This window comes from Convolutriloba macropyga, chromosome 6, assembly GCF_964194025.1.
Source record: "Convolutriloba macropyga chromosome 6, txConMacr16.3, whole genome shotgun sequence".
Lineage (NCBI taxonomy): Eukaryota > Metazoa > Xenacoelomorpha > Acoela > Convolutidae > Convolutriloba > Convolutriloba macropyga.
Window position 1 is genome coordinate 46,653,262 of NC_134473.1, and position 22,869 is coordinate 46,676,130.

General features: G+C 35.9%; 1 protein-coding gene across 1 annotated transcript in view; it reads right to left on the reverse strand.

Annotated features, from left to right (window-relative positions):
* Positions 1-22,869, reverse strand: part of LOC142341003 (MOB-like protein phocein) — a 307,874-nt gene that overhangs the window by 29,797 nt on the left and 255,208 nt on the right. Inside the window, exons 2-3 of the mRNA XM_075391815.1 lie at positions 4,888-5,211; positions 3,989-4,268 (exon numbers count right to left, since the gene is read on the reverse strand). Of these exons, the coding sequence (XP_075247930.1) occupies positions 3,989-4,268; positions 4,888-5,200 (593 nt within the window). The 5' untranslated portion in view covers positions 5,201-5,211. The remainder of the gene's footprint in view (positions 1-3,988; positions 4,269-4,887; positions 5,212-22,869) is intronic.

Here is a 22,869-nt window from a genome sequence, read left to right on the forward strand (position 1 = left end):
GATCAAACCCATTGTTCACTCTGCAAGGGTCCCCTACGTAGGGGAGGCGTCTGGTGTCATACGTGTTATATTTTCACGTGAAATGCAGTGGCCTAGCCGCAGCGAAAGAGTTGACCGAAAACTTCAGCTGCAAAAGCTGCTCTGAGGTCACCGCAGCCACCGAAACAGCAATCGCAACGCCGGCACCAATGATTTGACCGTTCCCGACACTGCACTCATAGATCCTGCAACGCCCCCGAACGTTCCGCCGCTGCACCATCGGATAATTTTTTGGATAACTTCCAGCCTCATCACGCGGTAACAAGTCGCGAAATGTACCGCGAGGTCTTCACATGGAAGCCCTCGTTCTTCACGCTCAGTAAGAACAAGACAGGGGATCAGTTCGCCGAAGCCCTTCACAGTGTCTTCTCCCCGATTGCCGTAGACACGGATAGATCCGATATATCTCTGACCCTCTGTATGATACTTCCGCAATTAACTCTCAGTCGAACAAAGAACACGGACAATGGATCGAACAATAAGACCATCAAGCGTAGAATGCGTGCATGGCACAGCTGCAACTTCTCAGAACTGTTCTGTGAAGCGAAGGCAATCCAAATGAATTCAAGGAACAGAAAGCAAAACTCTGACCTCAAGATCGGTAATGCTATTCGCGTTCTTTCGGACGAGCATAAAGGCGGCGTGCTCGTACCTACCGATCTCATACGGTAGACCGGTCCTCGAGATTTTACGCGACAAACATCCTGATGGGCATCCCTTGGAGCCCAACTGCATTCAGAGCCAACATCTACGCACGCTTCCCTACCACCCCGATGTTTTCGACAAAATCAGTGCTAGGCTTGTCCGAAAGCATGCAATGAAGACATGGCAGTGCCGGACCTTCAGGTCTCGATGCCGATGACTGGCGTAGACTACTTTCTGCTTTCGGGCACACCTCCACGAACCTGCGCAAGCTTGTTGCCAAGTTTGCTAAGAGGCTGGCCACATCCATAATACAACCAGATGATTTGATTGCATACAATGGTAGTCGACTAGTGGCTCTGGATAAATGTCCAGGTGTGAGACCTATTGGTATTGGTGAAGTAATGCGTCGCATCACCGGACGCATAATCGTTGACTGCATCAGGCAAGATCTAACATCCCTCGGTGGAAACAAGCAGCTGTGCCTGGGCCAGAAATGAGGAATAGAACATGCCATACATTCGCTTCGCCACAGTTTTGATGATCCCGAAAACGAAGCAATTCTACTAATTGATGCGAAAAACGCATTTAATGTGCTCAATAGACGAACAGAATTAGAGAACGCGAAAGCCTTATGCCCATCATTGCATGTTGCCTTACAGAATTCCTATAGCCATCCGTCTCATCCCTACATTGGTAAGTCAACCATTCTGTCTCAGGAAGGTACGACAAAAGGTGAACCCCTTGCGATGGCAATGTATGGAATCGCAATCCTACCCCTAATATCAAGACTTCACAATGACTCCTTGACACAAAAATGGTATGCTGATGATGGTAACGTCGTCGGTAAGTTGAAAGATATCAGGGCATTCTTCGACAAGCTCACTCAGCTTGGTCCCAAGTACGGATATCTTGTCAATCCTCCGAAGTGTCAGTTGATAATTAAGCCAGGAAGCGAGCGACAAACGTCAACTGAGTTTGCAGGCACAAATGTGGAAATCACGCAGGGCGCTCGAGTCCTGGGATCAGTAATCGGTAGCTCTGAGGCCAGTAAAAATTTCCTGAAAGATGCAGAAATTAAATACAAAAACTTTGGACAGACTTGGTCAATTTGCTCTCACCTCTCTCCAGAATGCCTATGCATGTTTGGCGAACAAGGTTCAACAGAAGTTGAGCTTCCTCTCGCGTACTACACCCTCCATGGACGGACTTCTGGACAAGGTAGAAGAGCGGCTTGGCCGAGTCATACCGAACATCGTCGGCAAAGAAATAATCCAAGATGAAAGAACTTTTTCTCTCGCTCTCAGAATGGGTGGGGCTTAACATCGCCCTCCCACAAGATCTTCATAAAAATCTTGAGAAATCAATTGAACTCTCAACTCCGTTGGCGTCACTTAATAATGATTCATTCGAAATTCAACAATGTGAATTAGAACAAACCAAGATCAGTCTTAGACAGAAAGCAGACATGCAACGTGAACTCGTCTCGAAAAAATCCAGAATCGAAAACAATCTACCAGAAATGAAGTATACCATCCAGCTGGCCTCGAAGAAAGGAGTATCTAGCTGGCTTAACGCGCTTCCGTTATTAAAAAATGGTTTCGACCTCACGAAGACTGAATTTCGTGATGGAATAGCACTTCGCTACACCTGGGAAGCGAAGAACACACGCCCGCTATATGCCCATGCGGGAAAGAATTTAGCCTCACTCATGCCCTTCATTGCGCCAAAAGCGGTCATACGTACCTACGACACAACGAAATCAGAGACGTGTTTGCAAACCTGATGGATGACGTTTGCCACGATGCCCAGATAGAGCCAACACTTCAGTGTCACGATCGAGAAATTTTCTCGAGTAATTCCACCACTACTGATGATGACGCTCGACTGGACATCAAGGCAAACGGTCTGTGGGGCTCCAACTTTAATCGCACTTTCTTCGAAGTGAAGATTTTCAACCCTCACTCGAAGAGCTGCCCTAAGACCATAAAAGATGCATACAAATATCAAGAGAGCATCAAGCGAAATAAGTACGAAGAGCGAATCCCCGAAACTGAACACAGCAGTTTCAACGCACTGATTTTTGCTTGCTTGGGCGGTGCTGGGCCACCAGCATCGCGTGTTATGAAACAACTCGCAACTAAGATCAGCGAAAAACGCGGAGAGCCATACGCCGACACTAAGCTACATCCGAACGAAAATCAGCTTCGCACTTCTGAGGAGCTGTGTTCTCTGCTTGAGGGGATGTCGCGCCCTCAAGCCTCGTGTTCTCAGTGATACTTCGATTAGCGCCGTCGTGGAGGAGGGAAGGCTGCACTGAGTGTATGGCTGCTTAACTTTATTCATTTGCTCATTCCTTGATATCCTATTTTTATTTTAATCCTTCCTTTGTGTGCTATATATATATATATATATATATATATATATATATATATATATATATATATATATATATATTGGTGCTTTCCTCTCCGCTTGTTAGTTATTTTTGTGACTGGGCCGTCTTTACACTGTCTGGAGGGGAACAGCTCTGAGTGCAGCATCCGGCTAAGTGCTACTCATCATCCCTTATGTTCCGACTTACATCCATCGTTGCCGGATGGTGTACACGGTCCTTTTTTATATATACACTTAAAGAAACAATTTAATCAAAATCCCTTAAATCAAAAGATCACCAAATACACTAAAGCAACTAACCTCAACCAAAAAAATAAACCAACTAACTTCGGGTGAATTGCTCTCGAACGACAGATGGGAACAATTTCATTCAGAGGGTACGTAGCATAGAAATGTTTATTGGGTGCAAAAAACTTCCCCACAGGTTCGAAACTGAAGGTTTTGGTTTCCATTCGATCACAATGCCTTTTACCAACAAACTTTATTTCAGAACGAGAGCAATCAATAATTGCTTCAAACTTCATTCGAGAGCAATTAAAAAGACCCCCAATTGCTATAAAAAAAAATTGAAGACTGCAAAATTGAAACAAAATCATTCAACACGGCAAAATGGCAAAAACAGCTGAAAATATCATACTAAAGTCTAATATTGGTCTCAGATGTTCGAAAATGCTTTCAAACGTACTATTACCAGCCCTTTGTCGAAAAAAGAGTTAGAGTTACAAACTAACACCGCTTGGAAAAGCAAAAGCCGCACGTGACCAGAAAATATCGCTCAATTAGCAAAAAATTTGTCACACTTACTTTTCTCGCTCTGCCTTAGAATACTGTTTGAACAAAAAAAACTATTCTCGTAAAATGCGTTAAGCCTCTCACTGATCATATAATGAAACAAGGAAATTTTGATTACCTTCTGCATAGCAAGGTGTCAGTCTCGAATGTGTCAAAAATACTTTTGTGGTGGTAGTATGCATGTGAGAAAATTCTATACACTCTGCGACACACGGAACCCAATTTAGCAACTGATGAGTCTTTTATGGTCACTCTGCTGGGAAAATATTTGTTGCTGTTGAGGAGCCCTGCTGCACCGTCTAGAGTATGTCGTGTGTAATCGATTGCTGGGCATTCTTTGGGGGTTTTATGGGCTGCACAAAGGAAGATCCATTGCTCTGTACTGGTCATCTGGCTGCCTTAAAAGCAATTGATCTTTATATTTCATCAGACTAAAAATTTTCCGTATTTATTGTTTTTTCCGAGCATGTAAAAGAATAATATAGCCGAAAGGTTAAAGTTTACAAGCCTTAAGAATAATCAAAACTATATATTAAAAAAATCCAAAATTATACATTAATCTATTATTGATCTACTGGTTATTGACTGAAGTTGTTCGTTCCTATATATAAAAAAACCGAATGATACTAATTATCTGATCTGCCTACATTTTATAACATTCTCGTTAACAGCACAACTTTTGGTTCACAATATTGACAAAAACAATAATTCTACACAAAGTATTTATCTCAATAATGTATCTAACTTTTCAGTTTGTGCCCCCCCCCCCCCCCGCTTAGTGGGCGCATAATAATTAAGGCACGTGCCATATTTTTACATAATGATTTACTGTGTAATGGCACGTGCTCTGTTACTGGGGGTGCTGGGGGGGGGGCAAACGAAAAGATCCAAGCATCCTAACACAATTCAAGGCAATTATTATACCTTAGAAAAATTGTGTGTGGTGGCAAAAATCATCGGTCATATTTATCATGTCGACAAAATTAATTTGGGCACGTTTCAACGGCATCAACATACATGTAGACGGAATACATTCTGACTGCAAGTGAACAGCTAATGTGTTCAACTGCATGCAGAATTGCCTCAAGTGCTCATATTTCCAAACGCCTTCGTCACAGTTCTCTGGAGGAGCCAAAATATCCTCGATTTTTGAAAAGTCTTGTCTAATTAGCTGCTGAATATATTGCTGCACCGCCAGTGCTGAGTCCATATGTTCATATGCCTCATCAGGCCATTGGTACATTTCTTCGCGCTTGCATCCTATTCTATTTCGCCGGAGAATTTTCGTTGCAGCTAGCTCCTCGACTCCTGAAGACTCTACCTCAATCATAACCAAATCTATAACATTTGCTTTAACCCAGTTCAGAGACAGAGAGAGAAAAACTTTAATTCAATTTGAAGTTTAAAAACAATGCGTTAATCAAATTGAAAGTGCAATAAATTTAAAGGGAATTTTTTTGAACTGATAATAATGAAAACATAGCAGGACAAGTCCTGAAATACAATTCAAAGAATTGAATGAAAAACTTAAAAGATTGCTTCCTGACTAGCAGATCAATTGAACAATGCCAGCCAAAATATAAACAAAATCAACTCAAAAAATTGTGAAACTAAAACAATCAAACAAACTAAACAAAAATATACTCATTGCTAAAACTCTTGAAGCTTTTACCCCTAAAGCAAAATTTGATCCTTTTAAGTATATCTATTTCAAAAAGATGTTTTTTTTGCAACAAGTAAATTAAAATTATAACCATACGGTTAAATATACTTGAAACAAAGAATACTTCAATTCATTCAAACAAAATAAAGTAATAAACATCAACAAATTTCTCAAAGAATCACATTATAAAATTTTCTTCCGATTGTTTTCTTCCTTAAAAAAATAACTTTTAAAAGCTCCTATGTTACTATTCAAAAGAATTTTTTCATGTTGTAAGAGCAAGATATCATTCAACGTTTTCTTAAAAACTTCCATTTTTTGCCAACCCAAGTCACTGTGGTAATTTATTCCATTTTGGTACGCATTGACGAACGATCGAATTCATTCCAAAGCTGGTATTAGCATTCTGTCTAATTTTGAATTGTTTTGTTCGAGTATTTGTATGAAGATTCAGATACCCCTGAAAATTTTCAGAATTTTCTGGCCTGGCTATATAATTGATAAGCTATATTTTTGCTGGTGACGTCTTAACAAATAGACGTACCAAAATATAGAATTTTCAACGAATGTGATTGGTTGAGAAATTTAAAACACTCTACCTTTATGCGTTCAATTAGCCTAAATTGGACATAGCCTAATGCTAGATTATAATTTTTACCGCATCGGGCCATGCCTCGCGGGCCATGGCCATGCCTCAGCGGCCCGTAGGACTTGATATGAATCTATCACAACCGAACTTGAGACCAGTTTCCCCCAAAAAAGTATAATTTTGCCTTTTCGGCTTATCGCAATTTCTGAGCTATTTTACGTTAACGCGCATATCCTATTTTAAAACATGGAGAATTTGTTGAGCAATCAGCCAATCAGAATACATTATTCCTATTTTCTCGATTGTGATTGGCCAGCAATAAAATTTCTATATTTTGGTACGTCTGCCATTTTCACTAGCGCCATTTTTGCTATTATCAGCTCAGCTGGTAGGGTCTTTGTCTGGATTAGCAGATCTCCCGCTTTATCGTACTTTTTGCTAAAACTCTAAGCTTTTACCCCTAAGGCAAAATTTGATCCTTTTAAGTATATCTATTTCAAAAAGATGTTTTTTTTGCAACAAGTAAATTAAAATTATAACCATACAGTTAAATATACTTGAAACAAAAAAAACTTCAAATCATTCAAACAAAACAAAGTAATAAACATCAACAAATTTCTAAAAGAATCACATTATAAAATTTTCTTCCGATTGTTTTCTTCCTAAAAAAATAATTTTTAAAAGCTCCTATGTTACTATTCAAAAGAATTTTTTCATGTTGTGAGAGCAAGATATCATTCAACGTTTTCTAAAAAACTTTTCCATTTTTTGCCAACCCAAGCCACTGTGGTAATGTATTCCATTTTTGTACGCATAGACGAACGGCCGAATTCATTCCAAAGCTGGTATCAGCATTCTGTCTAATTTTGAATTTTTTTGTTCGAATATTTGTATGAAGATTCAGATACTCGTGAAAATTTTCAGAGTTTACTGGTCTGGCTATATAATTGATAAGCGACATTTTTGCTATTATCAGCTCAGCTGGTAGGGTCTTTGTCTGGATTAGCAGATCTCCCGCTTTATCGTACTTTTTGCGTAGAAAGCACACCTTTATACCCCAGTTAATCTAACGGTTAAGGCGTTTTAGGTTTTGCAGATAAATTTTGAAAAAAGATTGCCCAAAATAATACATGTAAAAGCACAAGTGATTTTAGAAGAAGAATAAGCGCGTTCAGGGGAATTTGATGTCTTATAAAGTGAATTGATACTATAGCATAAACCATCTTTGTTAGGGTTTTATTCAGCTGCTTATGGTTGCTAGGGGGCATTTTAGGTTCAAAGCCAATTTTTTTGTTTTTGAAATCTATCCAGTATTATATCTGCAAGACCTTAAATAAAATTCATTGGCCCTTGAAGATCGATTAACTCAGAATGCCAGAAAGATTTTTTAAAATGAAATCAATTGCAAAATTTAATGAGATGTTGCTGAAAATCGTGATAATAATCTCTACAGAATCATTTCTCTATCACTAGCGGCTATCCAGGATGGCTATTTCCGAGCCATAAAATTGCATTGGGTTTAGACTTTGTTGTTTCCCGAGATGTGGAGATAATTGAGCAAGTTAGGTTTTTACAAACGTTTTTAAAAGCATTCGTTACAAAACTGGTTTGACGGTTTCTAGCTTTCAAAGTGTTTTCTTTTCTGCAAAACAGTAAAACGTTAGCAAGTGTGAGTTGTTTTGGAGGTAAGTTTATGGGGCGTCTTTAATTGCCAAAAATCGTGATATTAAAATCTTCAGAATCATTTCTCTATCTGTAGAGGCTATCCAGTATTGCTATTTCCAAGCCTTAAAAATCATTGGCTCAAAGATCGATAGTCAATAATTTTAAAGATTCCAAATTTCAAAAAGAAATCGTTCGTTTAAAATAATGAAAACCAATCAAATGCCCCCTAGCAACCACTTAATAACATATCAAACCCTGGATGAGGTTTCCTGGCTACTGACCCCAAAAAAACTGGTCTAAATGTAAGAAACTAGAAAAATGGAAATTTTATCAAAAAAAATGCAAATATTCGAAAGGTGAAATTGTTAAAAACAAATCCAATGAAGCTAACAAACAAGCTATTAGATTTTATCAGACCGTGGAATAGGTTTTCTGATACTTGAGAATGCACAAATATCAAAAAATGAAGAAAAAAACTTAGGGAAACCTAAAACAAATTGGTGATTTTATCCAAAAAATGCTGAATTTTGAGACATTAAAATGTTAAAAACCAATCCATTTTCATTATAAACTTCATTGCCCTAATATTCAACCTTAAGGGAGATTCCGTGGCCCTGAAGCTGGAAAATCTCGAAAAAAGACCAAAATTTTTAAAAAACGTGAAAAAATTGCAAAAATTAGTTTTAGTTTCTGCTTTTTTGTCTGTGGTACCAAACCATATTGCTCATAAAATAGTAATAGCAAGTAATTTTGTCTCACAGAAGGCCTTAATCAACTTTTAGAACTTCAAATGAACTAATCAAACAAAAAACTCAAAAAGATCACAAAAAACATTAAAAAATTGCAATTTTTTGAGCCCAAAAACTCCTAGAGATGACCTGTTAAACTTACATTAAGGTAATCCCAGCAGCAGCACCACTCTTAGCACTTGAAGGAAAACTAGAGCCCACTTTTGGCCTGTAACTCAATGCCCGCTGGGCTTTACCTGTCTATCCCGTTTTGAAAGATCAAAGTCATTGAAAAATATGTGAACACAACTTAAAAAAAACACCGCGCCCCAATACAAATCAAATTCTTTGAAATGTGAAAAACACAGTAGATGAAGTTAGTGATGATACAATATAAAGAGCGAAAATCCTCCCGTGTGCAGCCATCAAAAGTTTGGAGGGCAGTGTTTCAAATCGGCTAAAAAAAAAATCTGTAAAACAATATTCAATTAAATTTTAGTATGCTTAGAATTTCTTATTTCACTGGCAAGGAACTCCAATTCAAGAAAGTACGGTAAAAAAATAGTTTTCTAGAAATTTCCCGACGATATATGGTCTTGAAATAGTATGATTAGTTCTCATTGCTCGAATGATTTTATTCTTACCTTTGATGCGCTCAAAAAATAAGAGTAAAGATTTTTCCTCAAATTTTTGCCCCCTCCCGCTTAGCGGGCGCTTATTTGCATTCTTGTCCAACGAATGTTCTCTATTTTTACATGATGATTAACTACAAAATTGCACGTGCTTTGTAAGTGGGTTCATAACATAATGGGGGTCACAAACGCAAAAGATCTAAATGAACATAGTTATCATAGTCTACCATAGTCAAGACCGTAGTTACCATAGTTACCAAGGCTACCATAGTCAAGAGGAGAAAAAACAATGGAATCTAATGAACGCTTTAAAGATTTTATAGGCAGCTGATTTCTACTAATTTTGGTTGTGCTGATACCTATTGTCCTCTATAAGCATACTATCCTTCTATGAGTCATCCCTCATTTCTCTATCTCTAGCGGCTATCCAGGATGGCTATTTCCGAGCCATAAAATTGCATTGGGTTTAGACTTTGTTGTTTCCCGAGATGTGGAGATAATTGAGCAAGTTAGGTTTTTACAAACATTTTTAAAAGCATTCGTTACAAAACTGGTTTGACGGTTTCTAGCTTTCAAAGTGTTTTCTTTTCTGCAAAACAGTAAAACGTTAGCAAGTGTGAGTTGTTTTGGAGGTAAGTTTATGGGTCGTCTTTAATTGCCAAAAATCGTGATATTAAAATCTTCAGAATCATTTCTCTATCTGTAGAGGCTATCCAGTATTGCTATTTCCAAGCCTTAAAAATCATTGGCTCAAAGATCGATAGTCAATAATTTTAAAGATTCCAAATTTCAAAAAGAAATCGTTCGTTTAAAATAATGAAAACCAATCAAATGCCCCCTAGCAACCACTTAATAACATATCAAACCCTGGATGAGGTTTCCTGGCTACTGACCCCAAAAAAACTGGTCAAAATGTAAGAAACTAGAAAAATGGAAATTTTATCAAAAAAAATGCAAATATTCGAAAGGTGAAATTGTTAAAAACAAATCCAATGAAACTAACAAACAAGCTATTAGATTTTATCAGACCGTGGAATAGGTTTTCTGATACTTGAGAATGCACAAATATCAAAAAATGAAGAAAAAAACTTAGGGAAACCTAAAACAAATTGGTGATTTTATCCAAAAAATGCTGAATTTTGAGACATTAAAATGTTAAAAACCAATCCATTTTCATTATAAACTTCATTGCCCTAATATTCAACCTTAAGGGAGATTCCGTGGCCCTGAAGCTGGAAAATCTCGAAAAAAGACCAAAATTTTTAAAAAACGTGAAAAAATTGCAAAAATTAGTTTTAGTTTCTGCTTTTTTGTCTGTGGTACCAAACCATATTGCTCATAAAATAGTAATAGCAAGTAATTTTGTCTCACAGAAGGCCTTAATCAACTTTTAGAACTTCAAATGAACTAATCAAACAAAAAACTCAAAAAGATCACAAAAAACATTAAAAAATTGCAATTTTTTGAGCCCAAAAACTCCTAGAGATGACCTGTTAAACTTACATTAAGGTAATCCCAGCAGCAGCACCACTCTTAGCACTTGAAGGAAAACTAGAGCCCACTTTTGGCCTGTAACTCAATGCCCGCTGGGCTTTACCTGTCGATCCCGTTTTGAAAGATCAAAGTCATTGAAAAATATGTGAACACAACTTAAAAAAAACACCGCGCCCCAATACAAATCAAATTCTTTGAAATGTGAAAAACACAGTAGATGAAGTAAGTGATGATACGTTATATAATGTGCAAATCCTCCCGTGTGCAGCCATCAAAAGTTTGGAGGGCAGTGTTTCAAATCGGCTACAAAAAAATCTGTAAAACAATATTCAATTAAATTTTAGTATGCTTAGAATTTCTTATTTCACTGGCAAGGAACTCCAATTCAAGAAAGTACGGTAAAAAAATAGTTTTCTAGAAATTTCCCGACGATATGTGGTCTTGAAATAATATGATTAGTTCTCATTGCTCGAATGATTTTATTCTTACCTTTGATGCACTCAAAAAATAAGAGTAAAGATATTTCCTCAAATTTTTGCCCCCTCCCGCTTAGCGGGCGCTTATTTGCATTCTTGTCCTACGAATGTTCTCTATTTTTACGTGATGATTAACTACAAAATTGCACGTGCTTTGTAAGTGGGTTCATAACATAATGGGGGTCACAAACGCAAAAGATCTAAATGAACATAGTTATCATAGTCTACCATAGTCAAGACCGTAGTTACCATAGTTACCAAGGCTACCATAGTCAAGATGAGAAAAAACAATGGAATCTAATGAACGCTTTAAAGATTTTGTAGGCAGCTGATTTCTACTAATTTTGGATGTGCTGATACCTATTGTCCTCTATAAGCATACTATCCCTCTATGAGTCATATTGAATTCAATGACAAACCGAATGAACATTTTGTAGTTGTTTTGTAACCTTTTGTAGTGGGAATTTTTTTGTATTAGCTTTTAATGTGATATTGAATTAAAAGCTTGTGAGAGATCTAAAAGTGTAGCATCAACAATCTCCTTGGAAAAATTGCTTTTCTTGAAAAATCTATTGAGTATAGCATAGCAACATGATTAGAATATTTTGATTTTGATTAAAATTGATGTGGGTTTAGAAGTTGTGGTTTCCCTAGACGTACAGATATTTGAGCATGTAAAATTTTTCCAAAACATGTTTAAAAAGCATTTGTTACAAAATTTTTTCCACGGTTTCTAGCGTTCAAAGAGTCTTCTTTTGAGCTAAACGGTAAAATGTCAGCAAGTGTGAGTTGTTTGGAGGAACGTTGATTTTGACACATTCATTTATTAAGTATGTGAGTCGAGGCACAAAAGTTGATGGGCCGTTTTAATTGCCAAAAATTGTGATAATAATATCTTCAGAATCATTTCTCTATCTCCAGAGGCTATCCAGTATTGCTAACCCTGCAAACAAATCAAACACTGGATGAGGTTTCCTGGAAACTGATGCAAGAAAAACTGGTCAAAAGACAAATGTTATTTAAAAGAAACTAGAAAAATGAGAAGTTCATCAAAAAATTCAAAACTTTGAAAGGTTAATTTTTTGGAAAATCTAAAGAATATTGCTGACTTTATCCAAAAAAAAATGCTAAATTTTGAGACATTTAAATAATGAAAACCAATCAAATTTCATTATAAATTACGCAGTGCCCTGTTATCCAACCTTAAAGGAGATTTCGTGGCCCCTGAATCTGGAAAATTTGAAAAATTGACCAAAATTTTCAAAAAACTTGAAAATTTGCAAAAATTAGTTTTAGTCTTCGCGTTTTTGTTTGTGGTACAGAACCATATAGCTTAAAAAATAGTCATAGCAAGTGATTTATATTCACAGAAGGCCTTCATTAGCTTTTAAAACTTCAACTTAAGACTAATCAACCGAAAAACTCAAAAAACTCGCAAAAAACAAAAAAAATTGCAACATTTTGGGCCCAAAAACTCCTAGAATTGACCTGCTAACCTTATATTAAGGCCATCCCAGCAGCAGCACCACTCTAAGCACTTGAAAGAATACTAGAGCCCACTCTGGGTCTCTAAAGAAACTTAATGACTACTGGGCTTTACCTGTCTATCCCGTTTTGAAAGATCAAAGTCATTGAAAAATGCGTGAACACAACTTAAAAAAACACAGCGCCCCAATGCAATTCAAATTCTTTGAAGTGTGAAAAACACAGTGCATGAAGATGGTGATGATGCATTATAAAAAATGGAAATCCTCCATGTGAAGACATAAATATTTGGAGGACACTGTTTCGACTCGGCTACAAAAAAAACTGTAAAACAATATTCAATTAAATTTTACTAAGCTTAGAATTTCTTATTTCACTGGCAAGGAGTTCCATTTCAAAAAAATTTAGTGAAAAATTAGTTTTCTAAAAATTTCCCGATGATATGTGGTCTTCAAATGATATGATTAGTTCTCATTACTCGAATGCTTTTATTGTTACCTTTGATGCACTGAAAAAAATAAGAGTAAAGATTCTTCCTCAAATTTTTGCCCCCTCCTGCTTAGCTGGCGCATAATTGCAACCCCGTCGAACAAACTTGCGGTATTATTACATGATGATATACTGCGTAATGGCACGTGCTTGCGAGAGATCTAAAAGTTTAGCATGAACAGTTTCCTTGGAATAAATTGCTATTCTTGAAAAATCTATTGAGCATAGCATAGCAAAATGATTAGAACATTTTGATTTTGATTAAAATTAATGTGGGTTTAGAAGTTGTTGTTTCCCTAGATGTACAGATATTTGAGCATGTAAATTTTCTCCAATTATGTATAAAAAGCCTTTGTTACAAAATTGTGTCAACGTTTTTTAGCGTTCAAAGAGTCTTCTTTTGAGCAAAACGGTAAAATGTCAGCAAATTTGAGTTTTTTGGAGGTACGTTGGTTTTGAAACATTTATTTATTAAGTAAATGAGTTGAGTCACGAAAGTTGATCGGCCGTCTTTAATTGCCAAAAATTGTGATATTAAATCTTCAGATTCATCCAGTATTGCTAACCCTGCAAACATATCAAACCCGGGATGAGGTTTCCTGGCTACTGATGCAAGAAAAACTGGTCAAAAGACAAATGTTATTAAAAAAACTAGAAAAATGCAAAGTTCATCAAAAACATTTAAAAATTTGAAAGGTTAATTTTTTGGAAAATCTAAAAAAATTGCTGATTTCATCAAAAAAAATGCTAAATTTTGAGACATTAAAATAATGAAAACCAATCAAATTTCGTTACAAATTACGCAGTTTCCAATTATCCAACCTTAAAGGAGATTTCGTGGCCCCAGAATCTAGAGAATTTCAAAAATTGACCAAAATTTTCAAAAAACTTGAAAATTTGCAAAAATTAGTTTTAGTTTGCGCGTTTTTGTTTGTGGTACGAAACCATATAGCTCAAAAAATAGTCATAGCAAGTAATTTATTTTCACAGAAGGCCTTCATCAGCTTTTAAAAACTTCAACTTAAGACTAATCAACCGAAAAACTCCTAGAATTGACCTGCTAACCTTATATTAAGGCCATCCCAGCAGCAGCACCACTCTAAGCACTTGAAAGAATACTCTGGGTCTCTAATGAAACTTAATGACTGCTGGGCTTTACTTGTCTATCCCGTTTTGAAAGATCAAAGTCATTGAAAAATGCGTGAACACAACTTTAAAAAACACAGCCCCCCATTGCAATTCAAATTCTTTGAAGTGTAAAAAACACAGTGCATGAAGATGGTGATGATGCATTATAAAAATCGGAAATCCTCCCATGTGAAGACAAAAAGATTTGGAGGACCATGTTCCGACTCGTAATATTTACTGCGTAATGGCAAGTGCTTGTGAGAGATCTAAATGTTTAGCATGAACAATTTCCTTGGAATAAATTGCTATTCTTGAAAAATCTATTGAGTATAGCATAGTAACATGATAGAGTATTTTGATTTTGATTAAAATTGCCGTAAGTTTAGATGTTGTTGTTTCCCTAGATGTACAGGTATTTGAGCATCCTAAGTTTTTCCAACCATTTTTAAAAAGCATTCGTTACAAAGTTTTTTCCACGGTTTCTAGCGTTCAAAGAGTCTTCTTTTGAGCTAAACGGTAAAATGTCAGCAAGTGTGAGTTGTTTGGAGGTACGTTGGTTTTGACACATTCATTTATTAGGTATGTAAGTTGAGGCACAAAAAGTTCATGGGCCGTCTCTAAATGCGGAAAATTGTGATATTATTACCTTCAGAACCATTTCTCTATCTCTAGAGGCTATCCAGCATTGCTATTTCCAAGCATTAAAAAATTCATTGGCTCAAAATACGATAGTCAGTAATTTATAGAATTTCAAATCTCAAAAATTAGAAATTCGTTCAATTAAAATAATGAAAACCAATCAAATGCCCCCTATCAACTATTTAATAAGATATCAAACCCTGGGTGGTCGCGTTCACACAATCAAATAACAAGTTTTCCCCAGATTGGCGGGGTAGGGGCCCTGCCAGATAGTATTCCTTTAACTAAGGATCCAGGGTGCAAAAACTTTTACGATCTCGGAAACTTGATGGTAACTTTTGATGAGACTTTGCATGCGGTCCCGAAATGGTGAGAAAATGATAAGTCGATAAGGTCACATCTCCCAAATATGCTTGTGAGAAGAGATATTGCCGGTTGGGGGGTCAAAAACCGACTTTTTGAGAAAAGTAATCCCCGCTCGCATTTTTTTGAATTTTTTTCAACTTTTTTGTTGTGCAGTTCGATCAAGCACAGGTAGGAGTGTTATAGCGCGCAGAGAAGTCGGAAGTCACAGAAGTCAAAATTTTTCAAAAAATCGTGATTTTTGACATTCTTTTTCGTGATTTTTGACTTTTCTCTGAAATGATTGACTTTTGACCTTTGACATCCTTGATAAAAGTTGTCTGCCGTCGAAAAGTAGTGGGGGTCACAAAAGTGTAGTTTTGGCGTAGGGGCACTCTAAACGTCATTTTTGATCAATTTTTTGGCGGTTGGGGGGCAAAAGGGCCCTTTTCTAAGAGTGTTTGCTGCTAACCTAATTGAGATATTGATGTTCTGTAAAGTCAAGTCGGTCATCCAAGTAGTTAGTAATGCACGCGAGTAATAAAAAATGCGAAAAAAATAAAAGTTTTTGAAAAAATTGAAATTTACTTTTTGAAATTTTGACCCAATTTTTTGAAAATTTGACCAAAAAACGCTAATTTCGAAAAAATATCAAACTTTTGAAAAAGTGATTTTTGATGCCAAAACTGTGCTTCTCGGGCAAAAATTACTACTGGCCGCTGTTTTTTCTGTTAAAAATCAAAGAAAAAACGCATTTTTGAAGATTTTAAAAATTTGTGAACTTAAGATTTTTTCAGTGCAAAGTAAAATCGGGACTGTCTGAGGGGCTTGCCCCTGAAGACAGTCCCCACGTTAAACACGAGGACATGATGCTGCTGGTCTCCTAATGTTTAACCCGAGCCGGTACGGATCGGCCAAGCTGACATTGATGTTATAACATAAAAGCAATTACTGCCTCCTTATTTTTACTTTTTGTCAAAAAAACGAGTTAGGCATTGTAACTATGGATCACTCAGCAAACACAAATCAGCTCCGGGATTTACTGTGAGCGGCAAACACCCGACCCAGTTTGACCGCTTGCCGAGAGGCGAAACTCTTGACCCGCTCTAGATGAGGTTTCCAGGCTACTGACGCAAGAAAATCTGGTCAAAAGACAAATGTTATAAAAAAACTAGAAAAATGCAATTTTTTGTCAAAAAATTTCAAATATTCGAAAATTTAAATTTTTGGGAAACCTAAAAAATATTGCTGGTTTTTTCCAAAAAAAATCTAAATTTTGAGACAATGAAATGTTGAAAACCAATCCCTTTTCATTATAAACTATGCAGTGCCGTAATATCTAACCTTAAAGGCGATTCCATGACCCCGAAAGCTGAAAAGATTGCGAAAAATGACCAAAATTTTCAAAAAACTGGAAAAATTTGCGAAAATTAGTTTTAGTTTGCGCGTTTTTGTCTGTGGTACCAAACCATATAGCTCATAAAATAGTAATAGCAAGTAATTTTGTCTCACATAAGGCCTTCATCAACTTTTAAAACTTCAATTCAAGACTAATCAAACAATAAACTCAAAAAGATCACAAAAAACATTAAAAAAGTTGCAACATTTTGAGCCCAAAAACTCCTAGAATTGACCTGCTAACCTTATAATAAGGCCATCCCAGCAGCAGCACCACTCTAAGCACTTGAAAGAATACTAGAGCCCACTTTGAGCCTCTAATGAAACTCACTGCCCGCTGGGCTTTACCTGTCTATCCCGTTTTGAAAGATCAAAGTCATTGAAAAATGCGTGAGCACAACTTAAAAAAACACAGCTCCCCAATACAACTCAAATTCTTTGAAAAGTGAAAAACACAGTGGATGAAGATAGTGGTGATACATTATATAAAGGGGAAATCCTCCCAAACGCAGCCATAAAAATTTAGAGGACAGTGCTTCGAATTGGCTACAAAAAAATTCTGTAAAACAATTTTCAATTAAATTTTAGCATGCTTAGAATTTCTTATTTCACTGGCAAGGAGTTCCAATTTAATCAAGTTTGGTGAAAAAATTAGTTTTTCTAGAAATTTCCCGACAACATGTGGTCTTGAAAAAATATGATTAGTTCGCATTACTCGAATGCTTTTATTGTTACCTTTGATGCACTAAAAAATTAAGAGTAAAGATTTTTCCTCAAATTTTTGCCCCCTCCCGCTTAGCTGGTGCATATTTGCCACCCCGTCCAACAAACTTGCGGTATTTTTACAAGAAGATATACTACGTAATGGCACGTGCTTTTGAGAGATCTAAAAGTTTAGCATGAACAATTTCCTTGGAATAAATTGCTATTCTTGAATAATCTATTGAGTATAGCATAGCAAAATGTTTAGAATATTTTGATTTCGATTAAAATTGCTGTGGGTTTAGAAGTGGTTGTTTCCCTAGATGTACAGGTATTTGAGCATCAAAAGTTTTTCCAACCATTTTTAAAAAGCATTCGTTACAAAACTGGGTCCACGGTTTCTAGCGTTCAAAGAGTCTTCTTTTGAGCAAAACGGTAAAACGCCAGCAAATGTGAGTTGTTTTGGAGGTACGTTGGTTTTGACACATTTATTTATTAAGTATGTAAGTTGAGGCACAAAAAACACATGGACCGTCTTCAAATGCCGAAAATTGTGATATTATTATCTTCAGAATCGTTTCTCTATCTCTATAGGCTATCCAGCATTGCTATTTCCAAGCCTTACAAAATTCATTGGCTCAAAGAACGATAGTCAATAATTTTTAGAATTTCAAATTTCAAAAAATAGAAATTCGTTAATAAAAATAATGAAAACCAATCAAATGCCCCCTATCAACTGTTTAATAAAATATCAAACCCTGGCTGAGGTTTCCAGGCTACTGACGCAAGAAAATCTGGTCAAAAGACAAATGTTATGAAAAAACTAGAAAAATGCAATTTTTTGTCAAAAAAATTCAAAAATTTGAAAGTTTAAATTTTTGGAAAACCTAAAAAAAATTGCTGGTTTTATCCAAAAAAATACTAAATTTTGAGAGATTGAAATGTTGAAAAACAATCCATTTCACTTTAAACTATGCAGTGCCGTATTATCCAACCTTAAAGGCGATTCCGTGATCCCTGAAGATGGAAAATCTGGAAAAATTACCAAAACTTTCAAAAAGCTGGAAAAATTTGCAAAAATTAGTTTTAGTTTGCGCGTTTTTGTCAGTGGTACCAAACTATATAGCTCATAAAATAGTAATAGCAAGTAATTGTGTCTCATATAAGGCCTCCATCAACTTTTAAAACTTCAATTCAGACTAATCAAACATTAAACTCAAAATGATCACAAAAAAACATTAAAAAAGTTGCAACATTTTGAGCCCAAAAACTCCTAGAATTGACCTGCTAACCTTATAATAAGGCTATCCCAGCAGCAGCACCACTCTAAGCACTTGAAAGAATACTAGAGCCCACTTTGAGCCTCTAATGAAACTCACTTCCCGCAGGGCTTTACCTGTCTATCCCGTTTTGAAAGATCAAAGTCATTGAAAAATGCGCGAGCACAACTTAAAAAAACACAGCGCCCCAATACAACTCAAATTATTTGAAATGTGAAAAACACAGTGGATGAAGATAGTGATGATACATTATATAAAAGGGAAATCCTCCCAAACGCAGCCATAAAAATTTGGAGAACAGTGCTGAATTTCAGCATGCTTAGAATTTCTTATTTCACTGGCAAGGAGTTCCAATTTAAGCAACTTTGGTGGAAAAATTAGTTTTTCTGGAAATTTCCCGACAATATGTGGTCTTGAAAAAATATGATTAGTTCGCATTACTCGAATGCTTTTATTGTTACATTTGATTCACTAAAAAATAAGAGTAAAGATTTTTCCTCAAATTTTTGCCCCCTCCCGCGTAGCGGGCGCTTATTTGCAGCCCCATCCGACGAACGTGCCGTATTTTCACATGATGATTTACTACGTAATGGCACGTTCTCTGTAATTGGCGGCATAACGTAATGGGGGTCACAAACGGAAAAGACCCAAATGAACATAGGCTACCGCAGTCAGGATGAGAATGGACAATGGAATCTAATGAATGTTTTTAAAGATTTTGTAGGCAGCTGATTCCTACTAGTTTCGGTTGTTTTGATACCTATTGCCCTCTATAAACGATATTGAATTCACTGTGAAGTGTGACACTGTGAAAAACACAGTTGATGAAGTTAGTGAAACCCTCCCAAGTTCAGCTAAAAAAAACTTAGAGGAAAGTGTTTTGACTCGGCTACAAAAAAGATCTGTAAAACAATCTTAATTTAACTTTTAGTATGCTTAGAGTTTCTTATTTCACTGGCAAGGGGTTCCAATTCAAGAAAGTTTGGTGAAAGAGTTAGTTTTCTAGAAATTTCCGACGATATGTGGTCTTGAAATAATATGATTAGCTCTCATTGCTCGAATGATTTTATTGTTACCTTTGACGCACTCAAAAAAATAAGAGTAAAGATTTTTTATCAATATCAATATTTGCAACCCCGTCCGACGAACGTGCCTTATTTTTACATGATGATTTACTACGTAATGGCACGTGCTCTGTAATAGAGGGGCATAACGTAATGGGGTTCACAAACGGAAAAGATCCAAATAAACATCGGCTACCGTAGTCAAGATGAGAAGGAGCAATGGATTCTAATGAATGTTTTATAGATTTTGTAGGCAGCTGATTCCTACTAGTTTTGGTTGTTTTGATACCTATTGCCATCTTTGTAAAAATTTTTACTTTTCGCTTTCAAATTTTACGTGACAGAGGTGTAAAATGATTCCGAGGTATTTGCATTCTTTTTTCCTTCTTTTTTGTTGCGCAGTTCAATTGTTTCCGATATACTTTTAAGTCCTACTTTAGGTTTGAGAAAAAAATGTAACCGGATTTGGCATCATTTAAGGTTAACACTCCTGTGACTTCAAGAAAAAGCTTTGGCAAAACTGTGCTCCAGATAAAGCTTCGCAGTTTCAGTTGGTTTATATTCCAAAATCAAAAACAGTTGAGAGCCTCGTATTAAATTGCTGATTCCATTGTATTCATCAATTGTATGCATCAAATCATTGGCATAGATATTAAATAGGGGCGGACCAAGCACTGTGTACATAGGCCCTCTTTTTATCTCAAAGGAGCTCGAGTATACTTTTTTTACCACACACAAATTATAATTTTTTGGAAGGAAACCCTCTATGAGTGACATTGAATTCAATGAAAAACCGAATGAACATTTTGTAGTAGTTTTATAACTTTTTGTTGTGGTAAAATTTTTGTAGTGGCTTTCAATGCGATATTGAATCAAAAGCTTGTGAGAGATCTAAACGTTCAACATGAACAATCTCCTTAGAATAAATTGTTATATGGTAAAACCTATTGAATATAGCATAGCAACATGATTAAAATATTTTGATTTTGATTAAAATCGCAGTGGGTTTGGAGATTGTTCTTTCCCTAGATGTGGAGATATTTGGGCATGTAAATTTCTTCCAAACATTTTTAATAAGCATGCGTTACAAAATCGTGTCGACGGATTCTAGCGTTCAAAGGGTCTTCTTTTGTGCAAAACGGTAAAACCTCAGCAAATGTGAGTTGTTTCGGAGGTACGTTGGTTTTCACACATTTATTCATTAGGTATGTGAGTTTAGGCAGAAAAGTTGAGGGGCCGTCTTTAGTTGCCCAAGTCGGCACAGGTCAGAGTCCAGTTAGTTTACGCGAATTCAGCTCCATAAAGATTTTAGGCATGCAACCGTCGGTTTATTAAATCAAATTTGAATAGTCTCGGATGAGAAGTTGCTTTTGTATAAGATAGATTTACTGTATCACGAGTATAAACACCTATGTTAACAAACAAATAAATGAAGTATTCAGCTAATTTGTACTAATCTTGTAGAACGTCACTAAACGAGATTCTCAATGCACGCGTAAAAAAGAAATTTCCATTTGAAAATTTATTTGGTTGATAAAAATCTGAGAATGTTGATAAAATGCTGATAAAATGCTGAGAGATGAAAGTACTTCATGGACATGAGATTGTTTTGAAGTTTAGGCGGTTAATTCGCTCCTGCATTTCTTATATCTTTTCCTATTATTGTAATATGTGACTTTCTGAAAATTACCAAAATCTTTTCGTTTTCTCTGTAAAGTGGTCTGCATCCATAGACCACTCATTTTTTTAAAAAAATAGTTGTTGGCTTTATATTGCAAAGAAACGTTTTTATTTCTGAGGTCTGCGTTGTTTTACAGCTCAGTAGCAACCAATTCAATGGAAAAAGAATATTGAGTGAATTTTGGAATCTGAAAAAATTGCGGGGAAGCACCGATAACATTTTCTTAAGAGCTTTGGAATCATAATTGCTTTTGTCAAACAAAACAAAAATAATTTTGGTTTTTGTTTTACTTATTTTCTTCTCTGTAACGTGAACTGAGCACAATTGCTGTTTTAAGCATTGTGTCAATTGAAAATTCTGCTAATGACTGAGTAGCTTCTACTAAGTTCGTATGTTATATCGAAACTGTCAAGTTTATTTTATTTTCCAAGTTTCTCTAATATAATTTAGAGTTGCAATGAGATGCAATGAGGATTAATGCCAATATATCAACGAAACTTTCTTGTTTGCTTTTGTTTGGTTTGTAGATCAAGTTTATTTGTAATTTGTTGTTCAATTTTGGTTTGATATCCTCATTACACTTCATCCAAATTCGCTCGCCTAGTTTTCTGTCAAACATGTTCAGATGTTGTCTTAGATTCGCTGAAAGTTTTCTTGGGAACAAAAACACCACATCCTTTACAGAAGATACTTTTATCTCAATCCTTTCTAGAGATAATGTGCCTTTCTGAAAAAAATTCTAAATATTTCTCTTCAACATTTTCTTTAACGGTAACCCATGATGAAATATTGGTATTTTCACCTTTGTCTGAGAATAATGTGCGTAACGTAATTGGCTACGTGTTTTGTGTACAATATGCAAGCTTTGATGACAAAATTTAGGATTTATGTCATTAGTCTATAAAATTATAATAACATTGTTGTAGTTGATCATAGGACTGGGGTTCTACTCAACGTCTCCATCTAACTTTAATAGGAAAACAACATAAGTTAGAACTAAAATCGTTTTTGTCAACAATACCCTGTATGATGCAAAAAATTTATGATCGAGCAAGTTTAAGTTAACGTTGATATTTGTTCAGATAATGGAATTGTTTCCTGAGGATAGTAATCACTTTGCTATGTTGATTGCGACTTGAGTCATTGAATTTTTGTCATGATGTTATTTCTTTTACTTTCTCAGTGTTGATTTGCTAACGCCTTAACTCCGTCAGTATGCATATAATTTGGATTTTGTTCAAACTTGGCGTAATCATTGTGAGAATTATGTTGCAGATTGATAGGTTTTGGATACAACAGGCCAGAAACTTGATTTTTGTGTTCAGTTTTTGTACATTAAATGAGCCGGTATGATTTAGTAGACAAACTGATATTACCTCAGTGAAAACTTGTGAGCGCAAGTGTAGATCAATTTTTCAAAGCTGCTAGTCACCTGATGGACATCAAAGCCACTAGAATTGACCCTCACAATTACAAATACCACCGATTATCATCGCATTCAGTCTCTTTGTCTTCTCTCGGGAGTGGAGATGTATTCTTTTTAA